Source organism: Rana temporaria, chromosome 6 (genome assembly GCF_905171775.1).
Source record: "Rana temporaria chromosome 6, aRanTem1.1, whole genome shotgun sequence".
Taxonomy (NCBI): Eukaryota; Metazoa; Chordata; class Amphibia; order Anura; family Ranidae; genus Rana; species Rana temporaria.
Genome location: NC_053494.1, coordinates 23,522,438 through 23,540,747, shown reverse-complemented (window position 1 = coordinate 23,540,747; position 18,310 = coordinate 23,522,438). Strand labels below are relative to the sequence as shown.

General features: G+C 44.3%; 1 protein-coding gene across 4 annotated transcripts in view; it reads left to right on the top strand.

Annotated features, from left to right (window-relative positions):
- CHTF18 (chromosome transmission fidelity factor 18) overlaps positions 1-18,310 on the top strand; it is a 90,787-nt gene that overhangs the window by 66,137 nt on the left and 6,340 nt on the right. For all 4 annotated transcript variants that reach the window (XM_040356454.1, XM_040356452.1, XM_040356450.1 and 1 more), the window contains exons 19-21: positions 6,738-6,882; positions 15,188-15,316; positions 17,928-17,985. In XM_040356454.1, the coding sequence (XP_040212388.1) occupies positions 6,738-6,882; positions 15,188-15,316; positions 17,928-17,985 (332 nt within the window). The remainder of the gene's footprint in view (positions 1-6,737; positions 6,883-15,187; positions 15,317-17,927; positions 17,986-18,310) is intronic.

The window sequence follows — 18,310 nt, the reverse complement described above, 5'->3', positions numbered from 1 at the left end:
TGGAACGGAATTTGTCGGGCAGATTTGCCTGCTCAGCGGGGGGGGGTCTCTCCGCTGAGCAGGCGGGTGACCGGTCTGTGTTGATGGCGAACGTATCCCCATCCATCTGTTTTTAGCAGAGCAGATCAAATGTAAGCGGGTGTCCGCGGATTCATGACTGCTGACATCCGCCGCTCCATAAAGAACAATGGGTGGTCCGATCGGGTCCACCTGAAAAAAAGACAGGCAAACCCGATCTGTCTGCTGATGTGAAAGTGGCCATGTATGTATCCTGGATGTGTTTACCTGAGCATTTTTAATGCCTCCTACACACGACCTGTTTTCCCATCGGGAAAAACTGCCATGACAGCTTTTGGCCGGGAAAACTTGCCGTGTGAATGCTCCATTGCAATTTTCCCGACAGGAAAAATGTCAGGGATCCCGGCGAATAAAATTAGATTATTTTTTTTCCTGCTGCAATTCCTGGCTGTCTTTTTCCTGGCCGTTTTTCCAATGGGAAACACTGCGGTGGAGCATACACACGGCCGGGATTCCCGGCCAAAGCTCTCATGGCTGTTTGTCTGCCAGGAAAACCGGCCGTGTGTAGGGGGAAAAAGCTGCCGAGTAGGTTCTTCTCTTTCCCAGCGGACTTTTTACCGCCGGGAAAATCGATCGTGTGTACGGGGGCATAAGGGTTTGGTGTTAACATTACCATGTAGGTTGTATACAGATCTGACAAATGGTGGAAGATGGGGGGGGATCTCTCCGCTGACCCCCCACTGAGCAGGCGGGTGACCGGGCCGCGTTGATGGCGAAAAAATCCTCCTCCATCTGTTTTAAGCAGACCAGATCTGATGCCGGCTGGTGTCAGTGGGCACATGGCTGGTGTCAGTGGGCACATGGCTGGTGTCAGTGGGCACATGGCTGGTGTCAGTGGGCACATGTCCGCTGACATCCACCGCTCCATAGAGCACAGTGGGTGGTCCGATCGGGTCCGCCTGAAAAACAGACATTGACATTTAGGTTGGATACAGATCTGACACATGGTGGAAGACATGATTGGGCATCTCTCCGCTGAGCAGGCGGGTGACCGGTCCGTGTTGATGGCGAACGTTTCCCCATCCATCTGTTTTTCGCAAACCAGATTCCACATGGTGGAAGACATGATTTTAGTACATGAACTATTGATTTATCTGATCAATACTTCTGCTTGGTATATTCTTTATATTGTCTGATTTTGTATTGCACATGCATTGTAAATCAAACTAATGCATCTGTCATAAGAAGTAATATTCAATGAGACTGTTCAGATTTTTGCACAACACCATATGTTAAAAAAAATGGACAGAAGCATACACAGATCAATGTAACCCTGGCCTCCAAACAAGAACAAAAGTAAAAGAAAAATAGATTGTATTAACACAAAGGTGGGTGTATTTCAATCAAATTATCATACAATTGGATTGAAATGTGGACCTGTGCTTGTAAACACCGGACAGAGTCCTCAGGTCTGTGTAAGCTCTGCTTAGATAGACTTGGAGCTTACACGGCTTCTCATTTTCAGTGGCGAGGAAGTTGAAAGAATACAAGTATAAGCTGCTGTGGGGACCTGTCGCTTTACCCTGCATAGTAAAGAACCGGGTTTACTTGAAAGAGACCCTGTCATCACACTGTTCCATTTAAACAAAAATGTTCCTTTAAGATTATATATGCATTCATTGTATTTTAAAGGGGTGGTTCACCCTACAAACTACTTTTTTTTTATTCCACTGCCCCCCCCACATTACAATCCGATTAAGGCTATTATTATTTTTTTGATGCTGTACATACCTTTGTACAGCATATTCACCCATGCATCCGGGTTGCGAGTCCCGCGGGAGTGGGCGTTCCTAACATGTCTGTGATTGACGTTTTGCCCAAAAACTAGCTCCCCCCGTCGCGTAAGCCGCGTCACGGTTGGCGAAAGGAGCCGAACGGCGAGTCGGCGCTATACTGCGCATGCGCATCGCTGTTCGGCTCCTTTCGCCAATCGTGACGCGGCTTACGCTGTGCTAGGAAATTGGCCCTTTTACGCGTTTTACGCGTTTTCAAGTAAGTTCTAAAAAACGATCAGGAAAAGGAAGCATTTTCTGCTTTTTTTTTTTTTTTTGTTTGCACATTTACCTGCATATTTTATTTAATTTTTTTCCTGATGTGAAGGGGGGCCCTTAGGTGATCATACAAAAGCCTGATTCAAGCATCTCTTACAACAGGTGGAATACCTACGGGTATTTTACAATTAGCATTTGGGCAGCAATCATTCCTTTTTTCCCTCTAGATCTGGAACTGGGGTTGGTGTGATGCCTACGTCTTCGTCATATGATGCCTACATCATATGTCTGCCCAGTTGGCGTGTACTGGTAATATTGCGGTGGCACTGTGCCACATCCGCCGTTTCCATGGCCTCATACAGAAGAGCCCAGTGACGCCTTGTACCGTTCAGGACTGGCAGAGAAATTGAAGAGGTGTTATTAATGTGTTGCTGGTTACATAATCTCAGGGGTGACTTCTCCTGGAGACCAGATTATGTTATCGGCCCGCTCGCTTGTGGGAAGCAGATGGCAGCCCGCTCTATAGATGCGTTCCCCTGCCATTTAATGGCAGGGTAGCCTCTTTGCCACCTCTTTCTTCTAATCCAGAGCTTCAAAACAGCTACTGCCGCTGATTGGAAATTACAAACCCAAGTTTACCTTTAGAACACTTTCCACCTGTCATGTATGTTTGCTTTACATTATTTATTTTCTCATTTCCATTTAATTAAATCTCAGCCAAGGTCAAATATTGACTTATCTGTAATGATCCCAGCTGCTGCCCCGTTTCAATATCCTTGTTGAGGCACCGAAGTACCTGTAAGAGGGCGCTAGTGGCCACCAGCGGAGCACGTAATCCGTTCCTCTGCTTTGGTGGCCATACATTGTATGGCTTTTCTATCCGATCAATGTGCGATCCAATCAAAATGATGGAATCTGCCATAGCTTCCCTTACAATCCGTTTAATATATAGGTGTGTTGCTTTGTGTCTTTTATGACTGCCTGCAGTGCAGTTCTTGGTTGTCTTCCAAGTTCCTTAATAGATGTATGTGATTCTTCACGTTGCTGGGTCCTTATAGCTCCATCTGCTTCTTCACATGTTACTGGTTCCCATGAGTAAATTGTACATCCACTGAATCCAATCATCTGCTAGAATCAACCCAATATTCTTCTTTCTTAAAAATCATGTCCCAAGTACTGGATAGTTGAATTTTAATGCAGGATATCAAAGTTACAGTAAAACCTTGGTTTGAGAGTGTTTTGCAAAATGTTTTAATACATTTTGCCTTGATATACAAGCGATGTCTTGATATAAGAGTAGCGTCATGTCACAACGGAGTATAAAAAAAGAGAGCCACCTCTAAGTGTAGCAATATGGTTACATTTAATGAAGGTACAACATTTAGCAACTTATTGCTACACTTAGAGGAGCCGCTCTTCTCTTTTTATACCCTGTAAAAAAATGCTTTGATATACAAGTGCTTTGGGTTACAAGCAAGTTTCCGGAACAAATTATGCTCGTAAACCAAGGTTTTACTGTGTGTGTGTGTGTGTGTGTGTGTGTGTGTGTGTGTTATATATATCAGGGCTCGACAAATCCTGGTCGCCATGGCGACTAGAAATAGGGTCCTGGCGACTTGGCTTGGAAGGGGGGCCATCTGGTGGTGAGCCGTTGGTATTACAAGTTATTACCACCAGATGTGTAAGCTGGCACCATCTGGTGTTGGCCGTTGGTATTACAAGTTAAGCATTACAAGTTAAACAGCAATTCTAATGTAATTTTTCACTATTTTCACTGCCATCTTCTTCCCTCTAATTAGAACCCCCAAACATTATATATATTTTTTATCCTAACACCCTAGAGAATAAAATGGCGATTGTTGCAATACTTTCTGTCACGGCGTATTTGCGCAGCGGTCTTACAAGCGCACTTTTTGGGGGAAAAATTACACTTTTTTTTTAATTAAAAAAATAAGACAACGGTAAAGTTATCCCCATTTTTTTTAATATTATGAAAGATAATGTTACGCCGAGTAAATTGATACCCAACATGTCACGCTTCAAAATTACGTCCGCTCGTGGAATGGCGACATGTTTGAGTTAGAGAAGGTCTAGGGCTAGAATTATTGCTCTCGCTCTACCAATCGCGGCGATACCTCACATGTGTGGTTTGAACACCGTTTACATATGCCGGCGATGCTCACGTATGTGTTCGCTTCTGCGCGCAAGCTCGTCGGGGCGGGGTGCGTTTTCTGGCTCCTAACTTTTTTAGCTGGCTCCTAGATTCCAAGCAAATTTGTCAACCCCTGAATATATATATATATATATATATATATATATATATATATATATATATATATATATATATATATATATATATATATATATATATATTATAATAATTTTTTTTTTTTTTTTAAGCCCCGATGGTTTTCTTCCATCCGAATGTCTGTAGGTAGAGCATTCCATAACCGTGGTACTTGGACTGCGAATCTGATTTGCAGCGGGACTTTGGGATGTGGAGAAGGTTCTGATTAGTTGATTGGGGGGTAGTGTTTTATTTTCTCGCATAAGTATTGCGGCGCGTTTCCTTGCGTGCATTTGTGGGTGAGGCAAAGGGTGTTGAATGTCACCCGGTTTTTTACGGCTAGCTCCAGAGATATTTCACACAAAGGAAGCAATACATGGAGATGCTTTTTAACACAAGCACATATCAGGAATATGAAGTTTTAGAGTAACATGTTTAAGCATCTCTCTAAATTAAACATTTTGACATATGTCATGTCATGTACTACATTAGTGCAATTAGATTGGTTGCTGTAAGCAACCAATCAGGAATTGATACACAAATATAGAAGAAAAGATGACGGCAACAAAGCACATTTAATCTGAAGGTGAGGCAGTTGCCTTTTGTTTGTTTTTTGTTTTTTTTATCTTAATTTTTATTTTATTTTTATTTTTATTTTTTTTATTAGGAAATTCATCTTTTGACCTTTTAGACCAGGGGTGCCCAACCTTTTGAAGAGTCAGGCCCCGTACACACGACCGAGTTTCTCGGCAGAATTCAGCCAGAAACTCGATCGGAGCCGTATTCTGCCGAGAAACCCGGCCGTGTGTACACTTTCAGCCGAGTAAACCGACGAGGATCTCGTTGAGCCAAATAGAGAACATGTTCTTTATTTCCTCGTTAGTCAACGGGGAAACTTGGCTCGCCGAGATCCTCGGCAGCTTCACAATGAACTCGACGAGCAAAACAATGTGTTTTGCCCGTCGAGTTCCTCGGACGTGTGTACGAGGCCTAAGGGCCACTTAAGCAACTTCGTAACCAGTCGCGGGCCACAATGAGCGGAGCGGGCGGATGACAGGTCACGGCTACTCTATAGGCCCTCTGATCCGCCCTGATGGAAGGGGATAAATTCCCTTCTGTTTTTCGGATTGGAGGTAGGCCGGCGTAAACGGACACCTGACTCTCTGAAGAGGTGAATTGAGGGTTCCATTTGGTCGGGCTGGTTGTGTGAAAAGGGTCCAAGACTGCTTTCACACTGATGTGCTGGGGTTTACCCACACTGCGGGTGCAGCGTAGTGCACCTGTGTCTATCCTGCGGGTTAGCTGAACTTTGCCATTGTCTCCTCCTGTGGCAAAAGCCAGTGCTGTAGAGGAAACATTGGCTTATGGGGCTCTGCTCCGCAGTCACTTTCTTCCTCTACCACCAGCTTCATTCACACCACTGATGCTGTGGTATGGCGGGTCGGCAATCTGCGATCTGGGCTTGCCAACCCGCCATTCCAGAGCAGGAGGTCGTGGGCCACATTAGAGGGCTCCGCGGGCCACATGTGGCCCTCTGATGTGGCCCCGGGCCACTGGTTGGCCACCCCTGTTTTAGACTCTCTATATTATATATTGGTTCTTGGGTATAAAAGTGAGAATTGTGTTCCCTGCCTAATAGCAATTGATTGTCTTCTTATTATTAATTTTCTAAAAGCTATAGACCAGGGATGCCCAACCTTTTGAATAACAAGGGCCATTTAAGCAACTTGGTAACCAGTCGTGGGCCACAATGAGCGGAGCGGGCGGATGACAGGTCATGGCTACTCTATGGCCCCTCCGATATGCCAAGATGGAAGGGGACGAATTCCCATCTTTTTTTTGGATTGGAGGTAGGCGAGTGTAAATGGACATCTGCTGCTCTGTAAAGGTGAAATGAGGGTCCCATTTGGTCGGGCTGATGATGTGAAAAGAGCCTAAGACTGCTTTCAACTGATGGTTTACCCACACCACCGGTGCAGCGTAGTGCACCTGTGTCTATCCTGCGGGTTAGCTGAACATTGCCATTGACTCCTTCTGTGGCAAAGCCGGCGCTGTAGAGGAAACATCAGCTTATGGGGCTCTGGTCCGGACTCGCTTTCTTCCTCTACCACCAGCTTCATTCACAACACTGATGCTGTGGTATGGCAGATCGGCAACCTGCGATTTGGCCTTGCCAACCCGCTATTCTAGAGCAGGAGGTCGGGGGCCACATCAGAGGGCTCCGCGGGCCACTGGTTGGCCACCTCTGCTATAGACTATAGCAGGCTGAATATTGTTATAGACAATACAGATATCTCTTCTATTACATGCTGTGGATACGAGGCAGCTTGGTGAAGGTATCATGTCTTTGTTTAGCTCTGAATGTTTTTGTATTTTTGCAGTAATGTGGAGGATGTGTGCAGGTTCCCCGATCTCCCAGCTCGCAAGCAGCTCACCTACCAGGCCAAGCAACTTATCTCAAGAGAGATTGAGCTGGAGAAGATGAGGAGGTCAGAGGCCTTCCAGCAGGCACGCAACGCAGGAAGGGTAAGTGCTGAGGAACAACCATGGAGATGTGTTTTTAGAACCAAGTACTTTTGTGCCCAGCCCCCACCAAACACAAGTTGCCCACGTCGCTGCGGCCCTAAACTGAATGTATTATGGGGGAAATAAATGGGCTGCCATTGCTGATCTTCTGAAAATCGAGGCAACTGGCTACACTAAAAGCTTTCATGCTTTGAGTCACTGAACTACTATGCAATTCTCCATACTCATGGTCAGGGCCTGATAGTGTGGAAGCAAGAGGATTATCAAGAGATGCAGACGGCTAGCATGTTTGAAGGGAAGGGTTGAGTGACGGCCTACTTATTTTTCTCACAAATATGTGAACTAGGCGAACTGACCCTCCCATTGGTCTTGTACTTTCTCCCTGGTGTGGAGTGTCGTGTTCGCCCCCTCCCTTGTACTACAGGAGAGTCAGGATGCTTTCTACGTTGCTGATAGAGAAAAGAGCTGTGTGTTAGAGGGCGTCCTGACTCTCCTGTAGTCCAAGGGAGGGGGCGAGCACGACACTCCACACCAGGGAGAAAGCCTTACATTACTGTGTGGAGTTACAGACAGAAGAACAGGAAGTGAGGATTTCTCAGAAGAAATAAGGACATTTAAAAGCAAAATGGAAGGATGAGGTAAGTGAAGGAGGACTGCACTAAGGTAAAGGAAGCTATTTAGGAAAAACATTTGTTTACCTTTACAACCCCTTAAATTACTGACAGGGTGCTTATTTTGCCACACTTGTGGCATTTTGTAGCATGGTAAGCTGTAAATACTTTTTTTTTTATTGCGTTGTCACATCAGATGTTTTATTCTCAGATGTGCTGTTGCCCTTTTTTTTTTTTTTTGCTAACATTTTATTGTCATTCACAATATTAGCAGGGGGGAGGATTGGAGCATTATTGACGTTGGTAGCTTTAAATATATATCCTCATGAGACGTCAAGTGCAGAGGGAGAATTGCATCTACTACCTGTAGTCACCGTAGAGTATTAACGATTGTCAGGAGTCACCTGATGCATGCCAAGGGCTCCCTGCAGAACCACAGTTAAGTAACATGTTGATCCCATAAGCCTCTCTGTTTACACAGTATCTCAGAGACCAGGCTGGAAAGACGCAAACAGCTATTAACAGCCAATCTCGCTGGAATGTCTTTATCTTTGTGCAGCAAATGTCAGCTGAAGGAGATGATGCAATATGAGGATAGCATAAAAAGAATCCATACATATACATATGTCCTGTTTTATCAGAGTAACGGGATTGATCAATTTTTATTACATTTTATCTGCTAAATAATGGTAAGTTGTAGGAATGGCTGTTTTCAGAAGGTAGGTCAACAAAAAAACTTAAAAGTAAACCAGTCCTTGCATCACACTTGCAAAACTTTTAGCAGTAATAAAAATTCCCAAGAGATACCGTATTTATTGCGGTATAACGCGCTCCCGCGTATACCGCGCACCCCTAAAGTGGCCCCCAATCCTGTGGAATTTTTTTGTACTTAGTTTTGGTGTCCATCGGCGGCCTCGTCGGGTCCGGCGTCCGTCTGCGGCTTCAGGTGTCCTCTTCGTCGGGTCCGGCGTCCTTCTGCGGCTTCGGGTGTCCTCTTCGTCGGGTCCGTCTGCGGGCTTCAGGTGTCCTCTTCGTCGGGTCCGGCGTCCTTCTGCGGGCGTCCTCCCCGCTCGTTTCCCGCGCTGAGTTTGAATACTACGCCGACATATACAGAGCGCAGTACACTCGTGTATTTTCGGGCAGGCTCGGCAACACTCACGCCCTGTACGTCCAGGACGTGAGCGCGGAAGGAGCCGAGACTGGCCGACTATACCCGAGTGTACTGCGCTCGGTATATGTCGGCGCAGTATTCAAAACTCGGCGCGGGTATCGGCGTATACCGCGCACCCACGATATACCGCGCACAAAAAAGTGAGCGGTATACGCCGATAAATACGGTACTTATATATTGTTCTTTGCACTTAGGGAGTCATTGATAAAAGTCTCTGCTTGAACCTGGGATACTGAGCTCCAATGCGTTCCCCTGCACATTGCTCATAACTGTGTGGTGCATATGGGGGTGGTCCGGAGCTTGATTCTTTTAATCATTGTGTAGCGCCCCTTTACCTTCAGAAAGGACGCTATGTTAAATTTAGTGGGAGAATGAGAGATTTATGTTGCTCTCATTCTTGATTTGGTAAATTTGGCTGTCGCCAAATCCTGGACTGTCCTGTGGGTCAGTCTGTGCGTCCAGAGATACGGTTTCATCTCTGGACGGCAGATGGCGCCAGAGGGATCCAGGCGGAGCCACTTCTTCCCAGCAGCCAATGAGAGGAGTTGGGCCTCTCTGTGCATGCTGGGGAGGGGTATTTCTGTGGCGGAGACCGTTGTTCTGGGTTCTTCGCGGGTTCCAGGTGCGGCACCCACCTTTAGGGTGTGCGCACATCGCTGGCCCCACCACTATGGCCTACCTGGCCTAGGGTCGCGCGCTACGTGGAGTTCCTGTTTCTGGGCCCTCCTCGAATGACTGATGCTGCCAAGGGGCCCCAGTGACTTACTGGGTCCCCACTTCTACTAAGGAGATCCTAGGCTGTATGCCGTTCGGTGGGGAATCGGCTTGAGGAGAACCCGGCGGCAGGTTATCCAAAAGGGCTTGAACGAACCATCGGGGATCTGGTGACCGGAATATTGACAGGTACACTTGCACTGTCAACCGGTGACCCTAACGTAATTTACTGGGAGGATTCGCTCTGCTGTTCAACTTAAATATTGCACTAGGCCTGTGGCAGAGGCCTCAACATTCAATCAGAGCCAAGTCTGTGGCAGAGACTTGTTCCTCCCAGCAACCTTAAATGGCACTCCGGCTGCCAGGCCTGTGACATAATTCCTACCAAAGATACCAACAATATAAATATATATAAATATATTTATTATATATTTATAATATATAAAAATAATTATTTGTTTATAATATATAAAAATATATATATATTTTTTTATAATATGTTTAATAGTGGGTGCCTTTTCAAAATGCGCACCATTGGTGTGTTGGGTGCCCGAGAGAGATAACAAAATGTAAGGGGTTCATCGGCATCTACCAAACACTTGTCAAGGAGAAATAACCCTTTAATGGTATGTTTCCAATATAATGGGCCTTTTAAGTCTTGGACTGCTCCCCCCCCCCCCCCCTCAATTTGAATACCCCAACTAGAAAAAAATCTATAGCTTTTGGCGTCTTCTTGATGGTCGTGTGATATGCAGAGTCCTCTTAAATATTTGACCGTGCTTTATGTAGTGATGTGGGCGCTGTTCTCTGCATCATTCTCCTGTCAGGCCGGCTTGGTTGTTGACAAGTGGGTTGAATGACACTGGGGTGTCTCCAAACTGCAGCCCTTTGCTTGCTTTTATCCCGGCCTTGGACCAACGATGGGGCACAATTCTTCCCAATGACACAAATGATGGGGCATAATTCCTACCAAAGATACCAACAATGGGGCACATTTCCTCCCAATGATGCCAACATTGGGGCCCAATGACACCAATGATGGGGCACAATTCTTTCAAATGACGTCGGTGATTGGGCACAATTCCTCCCAATGACACCAAGAATGAGACGCAATTCTTACCAATGAAACCAATGATGCACAATTCCTCCTAATGACACCAAGAATGGGTCCCAGTGACACCGATAGGGCAAAATTCCTCCCAATGACACAAATGATGGGGCATAATTCCTACCAAAGATACCAACAATGGGGCACAGTGCCTCCCAATGATGCCAACAATGGCGCCCAATAACATCAATGATGGGGCACAATTCCTCCTAATGACACCAACGATGGGACACAATTCCTACCAATGATGGGGTACAATTCCTACCAATGATGCCAACAATGGGACCCAATGAATGATGGGGCGCAATTCCTACCAATGACGGGGCACACTTTCTCCCAATAATGGTGCACAGTTCCTCTCGCTGACACCAACAATGGGGCATTGTTTACTCCCACTGATGCCGGGACGTTTTCTACACCCAATGGCCACACTCGGGCCCACCTACAGTCTGAATGACTGTAAACTGGCCCTTTGTTTAGAAAGTTTAGGACCTCTGAGTGCTTTTTGCTGGGGAAAGTGCCAAAGTGAAGGTAAGTAATGCAGTAAAGACTGTTTTTTTTTTTTTGTTTGTTTTTTCCCTAATGTGTTTTGTGATTTTGGATTTTTTTTTTCGAAATGAAAACTGGTGTTCCCCTTTAAAGTGTTTCTTTTGAAACAAATAATTTATAGCTAGCCGTACTTGTGTTTGTAGAAGCGCTGCTGACTGCATCACCCAACAAAATGCATCATTAAATGAGATCTGTAGGAGAGAATTTGCATAATCCCATTTACATAGCCTGAGGGATGTTGGCTTGTATGGATAGAATTTTGCATAGCAGTTTATACTTCTTCATTTTTTTAGTTCTGTGCAATTTTGTATAAGCATGTTTCTCTGCGCACCGATCAGGTAGGTACTGATTCCTTCTAGAACATTGTCACCGGAAATTATGGACAGCTCAACCATGGAGAGCTTTCAGGTTATTCGTCCTTTTTTGGTTTCCAAGTCCTGCTTCAAATAAGCCATGGTTCCCATACACTGATGATGGCCAACATGTCTGAAAGAACTATATGCCGTTTTGAGAAATGGTTCTGTAATGTTTTGCCCTATCTGTTGTGTAAAAAGCCACTAGCTATTCCATTTGCAAAGCTGGCCCAGGGGATAGTTTGCATGGCTTCATCCACTGTCCTAAATATGGATTTAATGCTTTTATGTGTGGGCTTTGTGATGAAAGTAAGGCATGCCTTAAGCCTGGTACGCATGAATATTGTTAAATGGAAGAAAAAAAAGATAGCTGTACGTTTTTTTTAGTTTTTTTTTTTTTTTCTCTCCAAACTCCAGTCCGGGTTTTTTTTCGACTCTGGGTTTTTATTGGAAAAAAAAAAATCATAAAGGTGTGTTGCTAAAATATTAGTGTAAAAAAAAAACATTTAGTGGGTACTGCATTCATATTGATTTTCAGAGAGTATTTGACAAGCGCTTTTTATTTATTTATTTTTATAAAGTTAGGTAGCCAGATTCAGAGCCAGTTACGCCGGCGTATCAGTAGATACGCCGTCGTAACTCTGAATCTACGCCGTCACAAATTTAAGCGTATTCTGGAAACCAGATACACTTAAATTAGGCTAAGATACGAGCGGCGTAAGTCTCCTACGCCGTCGTATATCTTAGGGTGCAATTTTTCCGCTGGCCGCTAGGTGGTGCTTCCGTTGAGTTCGGCGTAGAATATGTAAATGACTGATACGCCGATTCACGAACGTACGTGCACCCGTCGCAGTAAAGATACGTTGTTTACGTAGGGCTTTTCCGGCGTAAAGTTATTCCAACAAATAGCTGGCCTAGCCAATATTAAGTATGGCCGTTGTTCCCGCGTCGAAATTTGAAAATTTTACGTCGTTTGCATAAGTCGTCCGTGAATGGGGCTGGACGTAATTTACGTTCACGTCGAAACCAATACGTCCTTGCGGTGTACTTTGGAGCAATGCACACTGGGATATGTACACGGACGGCGCATGCGCCGTTCGTAAAAAATGTCAATCACGTCGGGTCACCAATCATTTCCATAAAACACGCCCCCCATCCTCATTTGAATTAGGCGTGCTTACGCCGGCCCCATTTACGCTACGCCGCCGTAAGTTAGGAGGCAAGTGCTTTGTGAATACAGTACTTGCCTCTCTGACTTAAGGCGGCATAGCGTAAATACGATACGCTACGCCGCCTTAAAGATGCGGCGCCCTACCTGAATCTAGCTAAGGGTGTGTTGCTAAAAAATAAGTGTAAAAAAAAAACCCTGTAAGTGGTTACTGCATTCAGATTATTTTTTAGACAGTATTTAACAGGCGGGCTCCTCCTCCTAAGGAGAGGAAAACAAGTGTCCTGGGGGCAAAAAAAAGTGTCCGGGAGAACAAAAACATTAATAAAATTCAAAAACAGAATGACCGCGAAGGTCACACAAAGCCATTTGACTGTCAACTGATCACTCTGATTAGCTCTGCATGAAAAGAGCTTTCCTGGAGCATTTCAGTCCCCGATGGTGCAACTGAAGCAATCAACTATAAGTGTGCAATTTTATTTTTTTTAAATGTAGGGTGTGTTACTAAAAAAAAAAAAAAAAGTGTAAAAAGTTGAATTGAAGAAAAAAGGATCACCCCCTCTTAAGAATTACTTGTAAACCTAATCAGGTGTAGCTAATCACCTTCTCAATTGCACACAAAGCCATTTGACTGTCAACTGATCACTCTGATTAGCTCTGCATGAAAAAGGCTTTCCTGGAGCATTTCAGTCCCCGATAGTGCAACTGAAGCAATCAACTATAGGTGGCAATTTATTTAAATTTTTTTTAATAAAGGTAGGGTGTTGCTAAAAAAAAAAACCCCCTTAAGTGGGTACTGCATTCAGATCGCTTTTCAGAGCATATTTGACAGGCGGGTTTTAAAAAAAAATAAATAATAAAAATCGGGACTGGCCAGCTTAAGTCTCCATTGGGGTTCACACTGGTTTAGTGGGGTTTTTGTTTTTTCTCAGCCTACCTCATTGTTCCATCTGGCCTTAGGGAAGGAAATTGGAATATCATGCATCATATTGTCCTTCTTGACAATCCTATCTATAAAATAGTTACTTTATTCTTGGCCTAATTAATTTCCCGAGCATTAAAATCTCAAGGGGGCTGCAAGCAACTTCTTACCACCATATCCCTTGAGGCACGGAAGAGTATTTTACATAAGTGGAGCTTCCCAGAACCCCCTACTATATCTTTAGTTCTAGCCAAATGATCCTCTGTTCATCTCAGGGAATAGGTGAAGGCCTCCATGCAGAAGGAATTGCGGGTTCAACATTTTGGAAATCTTTCATTCAAACCTTGCCTGCAGAAACTCAAAAACCTAGAATGCAATCCTTACAACATACTCAATGGTGTATCTATCCAGACTCCTAGCCAGTGATCCTCCAATTGACATTCCACGCCTCTCTTAAATTGAATTGCACGTGTTCATCTAAAAATTGAGGCCTCCCCCCTCATCCCTTTGCTTGCTACTTACTTGTCCAACCGCCAACCCTATGAAATATTTCCAGCACTGCTCGGTCTCTCTCATCTTATACCAACACTGTATATGGTCTTTCTTGAATTAACTTGTTGGCCAAATGTTGCGCCCATTGTTCTTGTTAATTGCGTTCTTACAATAAAATGTAATTCTTTATTCTTCTCTAAATTACTGGCAAACTGCAGCTCTTTTCAGAATACAGACACACGGGCCCGGATTCGGATACAATAGCGTATCTCTCGGCGGGCGTAACGTATCTCAGCCGTCGTAAATTAGGGCGCAAGTTCCGTATTCAGAAAGAACTTGCGCCCTAAGTTTTGGCGGCGTAACATATGTGGTCCGGCGTAAGCCCGCCTAATTCAAATGTGGATGATGTGGGCGTGTTTTATTTAAATTAATTGTGACCCCCGCGTATTTGACGTTTTTTTACGAGTGGCGTCCGTGAACGTTTCCAAGTGCGCATGCTCCAAATTACGCCGCAAACTGTCGATGCTTTCGACGTGAGCGTAATTTACGTACAGCCGTATTCGCGAACGACTTACGTAAACGACGTAAAATACGACGCTGTTCGGTCGTTTCCGACGTTCATACTTAACATGACTTACCCCTGCTTTATGAGGGGTGACTTTACGCTGGAAAAAGCGTTACGCAAACGACATAAAAATACCGCCGGGCGGATGTACGTTTCTGAATCGGAGTATCTACCTAATTTGCATATTCGACACGGAAGTCTAGGGAACCCCCCCTAGCGGTCAGCGTAAATATTGCACCCTAAGATACGACGGCGTAGGAGACTTGCGCCGCTCGTATCTAGGCAACATTGAGGCGTATCTGATTTTATGAATCGGACGCCGAGATGCGACGGCCGCATTCAGAGTTACGACGGCGTATCTGCTTTCTGAATCCGGGCCACTGACTTCAATTCCTTCCCCCAAAGTTGCTTACAGTCCATTACTCACATCACACATTTATATATAATTTAGCTAATTTTGATGGAAGCCAGGCAGTATGTTTTTGGTTTGTGGAAGGAAACCCATATAGACAAACGCAGCATACAAATTCTATGATGCCCACGAGCACCAGAGCTTCAGGGACGATCGTGGTGCTCACCTCTGTGTAATTGTGCATATCTGAAAAATGTAGGATTGTTGTGACATCGGTAAATCTTAATATCTCTTTGCCAGGAAGCTGCCGGCAAAAAGGAGGAAAAGGACGGTGAAAAGACTGCAGTCAAACCTGCGGCCAAACCAGGACCATTAAACCATGAGAAGCGCCTTCAGACTTTCATGAAGACGACGCCATTTGAGGAGAAGGTAGAGCTGTCTTGTGGCTGTCATAAGAAATAATTCAAGATATTTTATACTAACTCTGGTGTGCAACCTTAACTGCTTGCCGACCTGCCGCCCTCATTCTACGTCGGCTCTCTCGCAGGCTACCAGGGGCACGCGCTCGCTCCCGTGCGCGATCGCCGCCAGGGACACACGATCGCTCGTTACAGAGCGGGGACCGGGAGCTGTTTGTGTAAACACACAGCTCCCGGTCCTGTCGGGGGGGAAATGCTGATCCTTTGTTCATACAATGTATGAACAGCGATCAGTCATTTCCCCTAGTGAGGCCACACCCCCTACAGTTAGAACACACCCAGGGACATACTTAAACCCTTCCCCGCCCCCTAGTGTTAACCCCTTCCCTGCCAGTGGCATTTTTATAGTAACCCAATGCATTTTTATAGCACTGATCGCTATAAAAATGCCAATGGTCCCAAAAATGTGTCAAAAGTGTCCGAAGTGTCCGCCATAATGTCGCAGTACCGAAAAAAAATCGCTGATCGCCGCCACTAGTAAAAAAAAAATATTAATACAAATATCCCCTATTTTGTAAACGCTATAACTTTTGCGCAAACCAATCAATAAACGCTTATTGCGCTTTTTTTAACGAAAAATATGTAGAAGAATACGTATCGTCCTAAACTGAGGAAAAAAATAGTTTTTTATATATATTTTTGGGGGATATTTATTATAGCAAAAAGTAAAAAAATAATAATTTTTTTCAAAATTGTCGCTCTATTTTTGTTTATAGCACAAAAACTAAAAACCGCAGAGGTGATCAAATACCACCAAAAGAAAGCTCTATTTGTGGGAAATAAAGGACGCCAATTTTGTTTGGGAGCCATGTCGCACGACCGCGCAATTGTCAGTTAAAGCGACACAGTGCCGAATCACAAAAAGTACTTGGGTCTTTGACCAGCAATATGGTCCGGGGGTTAAGTGGTTAAATTACATTGTGCATCAGTCATTCCTCCATATGTAATGAGGTCAAAAAAGCCAATCCAGTTTTCATTGTTTGAGGGTGGGACTGCATCCTCTCTCACATGATACTTTGCGAGGCTGGCTGCCTTCTCTAAGGGCCCTTTCACTAATGCATTTTTCGTCTGTTTCTTTGCCTTAATGAAAACTCAAGAAAAATGCACTAGCATTAAATCCTATGGAACTCTTCACACCAGTCCGTTGCATTTTTAAAAGTCCCGCAATCTGCCTTTTTGGCGCATTTTTGCTGCTTGCAGAATGTTGAGGGTTTTTTTTTTTTTTTACCTTAACCACCGAAGACCCGGACCATTATCCAGGTAAAGGACCTGACCAGTTTTTGCGTTTCGGCACTGCGGCGCTTTAACTGACAATTGAGCAGTCGTGCGACGTGGCTCCCAAACAAAATTGGCGTCCTTTTTTCCCCACAAATAGAGCTTTCTTTTGGTGGTATTTGATCACCTCTGCGGTTTTTATTTTTTGCCTAATAAACAAAAATAGAGCGACAATTTTGAAAAAAATGCAATCTCAGTTTAGGCCGATACGTATTCTTCTACCTACTTTTGGTAAAAAAAATCGCAATAAGCGTTTATCGATTGGCATTTTTATGAATTTTTTTATTTTTTACTACTAATGGCGGCGATCAGCAATTTTTTTTTTTTCGTGAGTGCGAGATTATGGCGGACACATCGGACAGTTTTGACACATTTTTGGGACCATTGTCATTTTCACAGCGAAAAGCGCTATAAAAATGCACTGATTACTGTGAAAATGACAATTGCAGTTTAGGAGTTAACCACTAGGGGGTGCTGAAGGGGTTAAGTGTGACCTCATGTGTTTCTAACTGTAGGGGGGCGGGGCTGGACGTGTGACATCAGTGATCGTCGTTCCCTATATCAGGGAACAGACGATCACGGACATTGCCACTGTGAAGAACAGGAAAGGTGTGTTTACACTCACCTCTCATCGTTCTTTAGTAACACTTTAATGCATAGAATGCATTAAGGTAATAAAAATTCTGCCTTTTTATTACGACTTTGAAAGAAAAAAAAAGGGGGGGGGGTGTAATTTTCAGGATTTAACTTTCTCCGCCAATCTTGTAGCCATTGTGATAAGTTCTGGTGATTGAGCTAAAAGTACCCACCTAACCTTTAGGCTCCATGCACACTGAAGCTGATAAACTGCAGTTTATTGGCGTTTTGGCTTTTTTTTTTTTTTTTAAAGCCCATAAACTGAACTCTATGTTAGCCTATGTGCCCATGCACACCTGGGCGTTTTTTAGTGTTAATGAGCTTTGGAGTTTATTGGCTTTTTTCTGAACGCCGGAAATTTGCGTTCAAAGTGCCGTTTTTTGGCGGGGAAAAAACGCTGAAAAACGCAAACCGCCGGTGCCGGCGTTTTTTTGCGTTTTTTTAATCCATTGGAAAAAAAAAAAGTAAGAAAATAAAATTAAAAAAAAGCTACACTGAAAAACGCTGATTAAAGCTATTGCAAAAAACGCTAAAAAACGTTGAAAGGCTCCCTGCAAAGCTACTGGCGGTTTTTTTTTATAGCTTTTATCAGCTTCAGTGTGCATGGAGCCTAAGGGAATGTTACTGATCAGCTTTTCTTTTCTTTGCAGCCTGAGAAGGATTTCTTTGGCCGGCAGATAGTGAAAAAGGTGGTTTCCACAGGTCCAGGCAAGTACAAGCCCTTTTTCTTTTCTGAATGGCAGAGAGCAGGTTGAGGTATTGATACATCCCTTCCTGATGGATGACCATCTTGTCATCCCTTCTTGGTAAATCAATGTAGTTGATGGTCTCTGGGGGAGCTGGAATTGTCACTCACATGACAGAGAGATGGCATTGTATGGATACCACAGCCATCTATGTGTGCGAGGGATATGGAACTCTGTGTCCCCGACAGATAACTACCGTATTTATCGGGGTATTGCGCGCTCCGGCGTATAGCGTGCACCCCTAATTTTGACCCTAAAATCCTGTAAAAAAAAAAACATTTTATTAC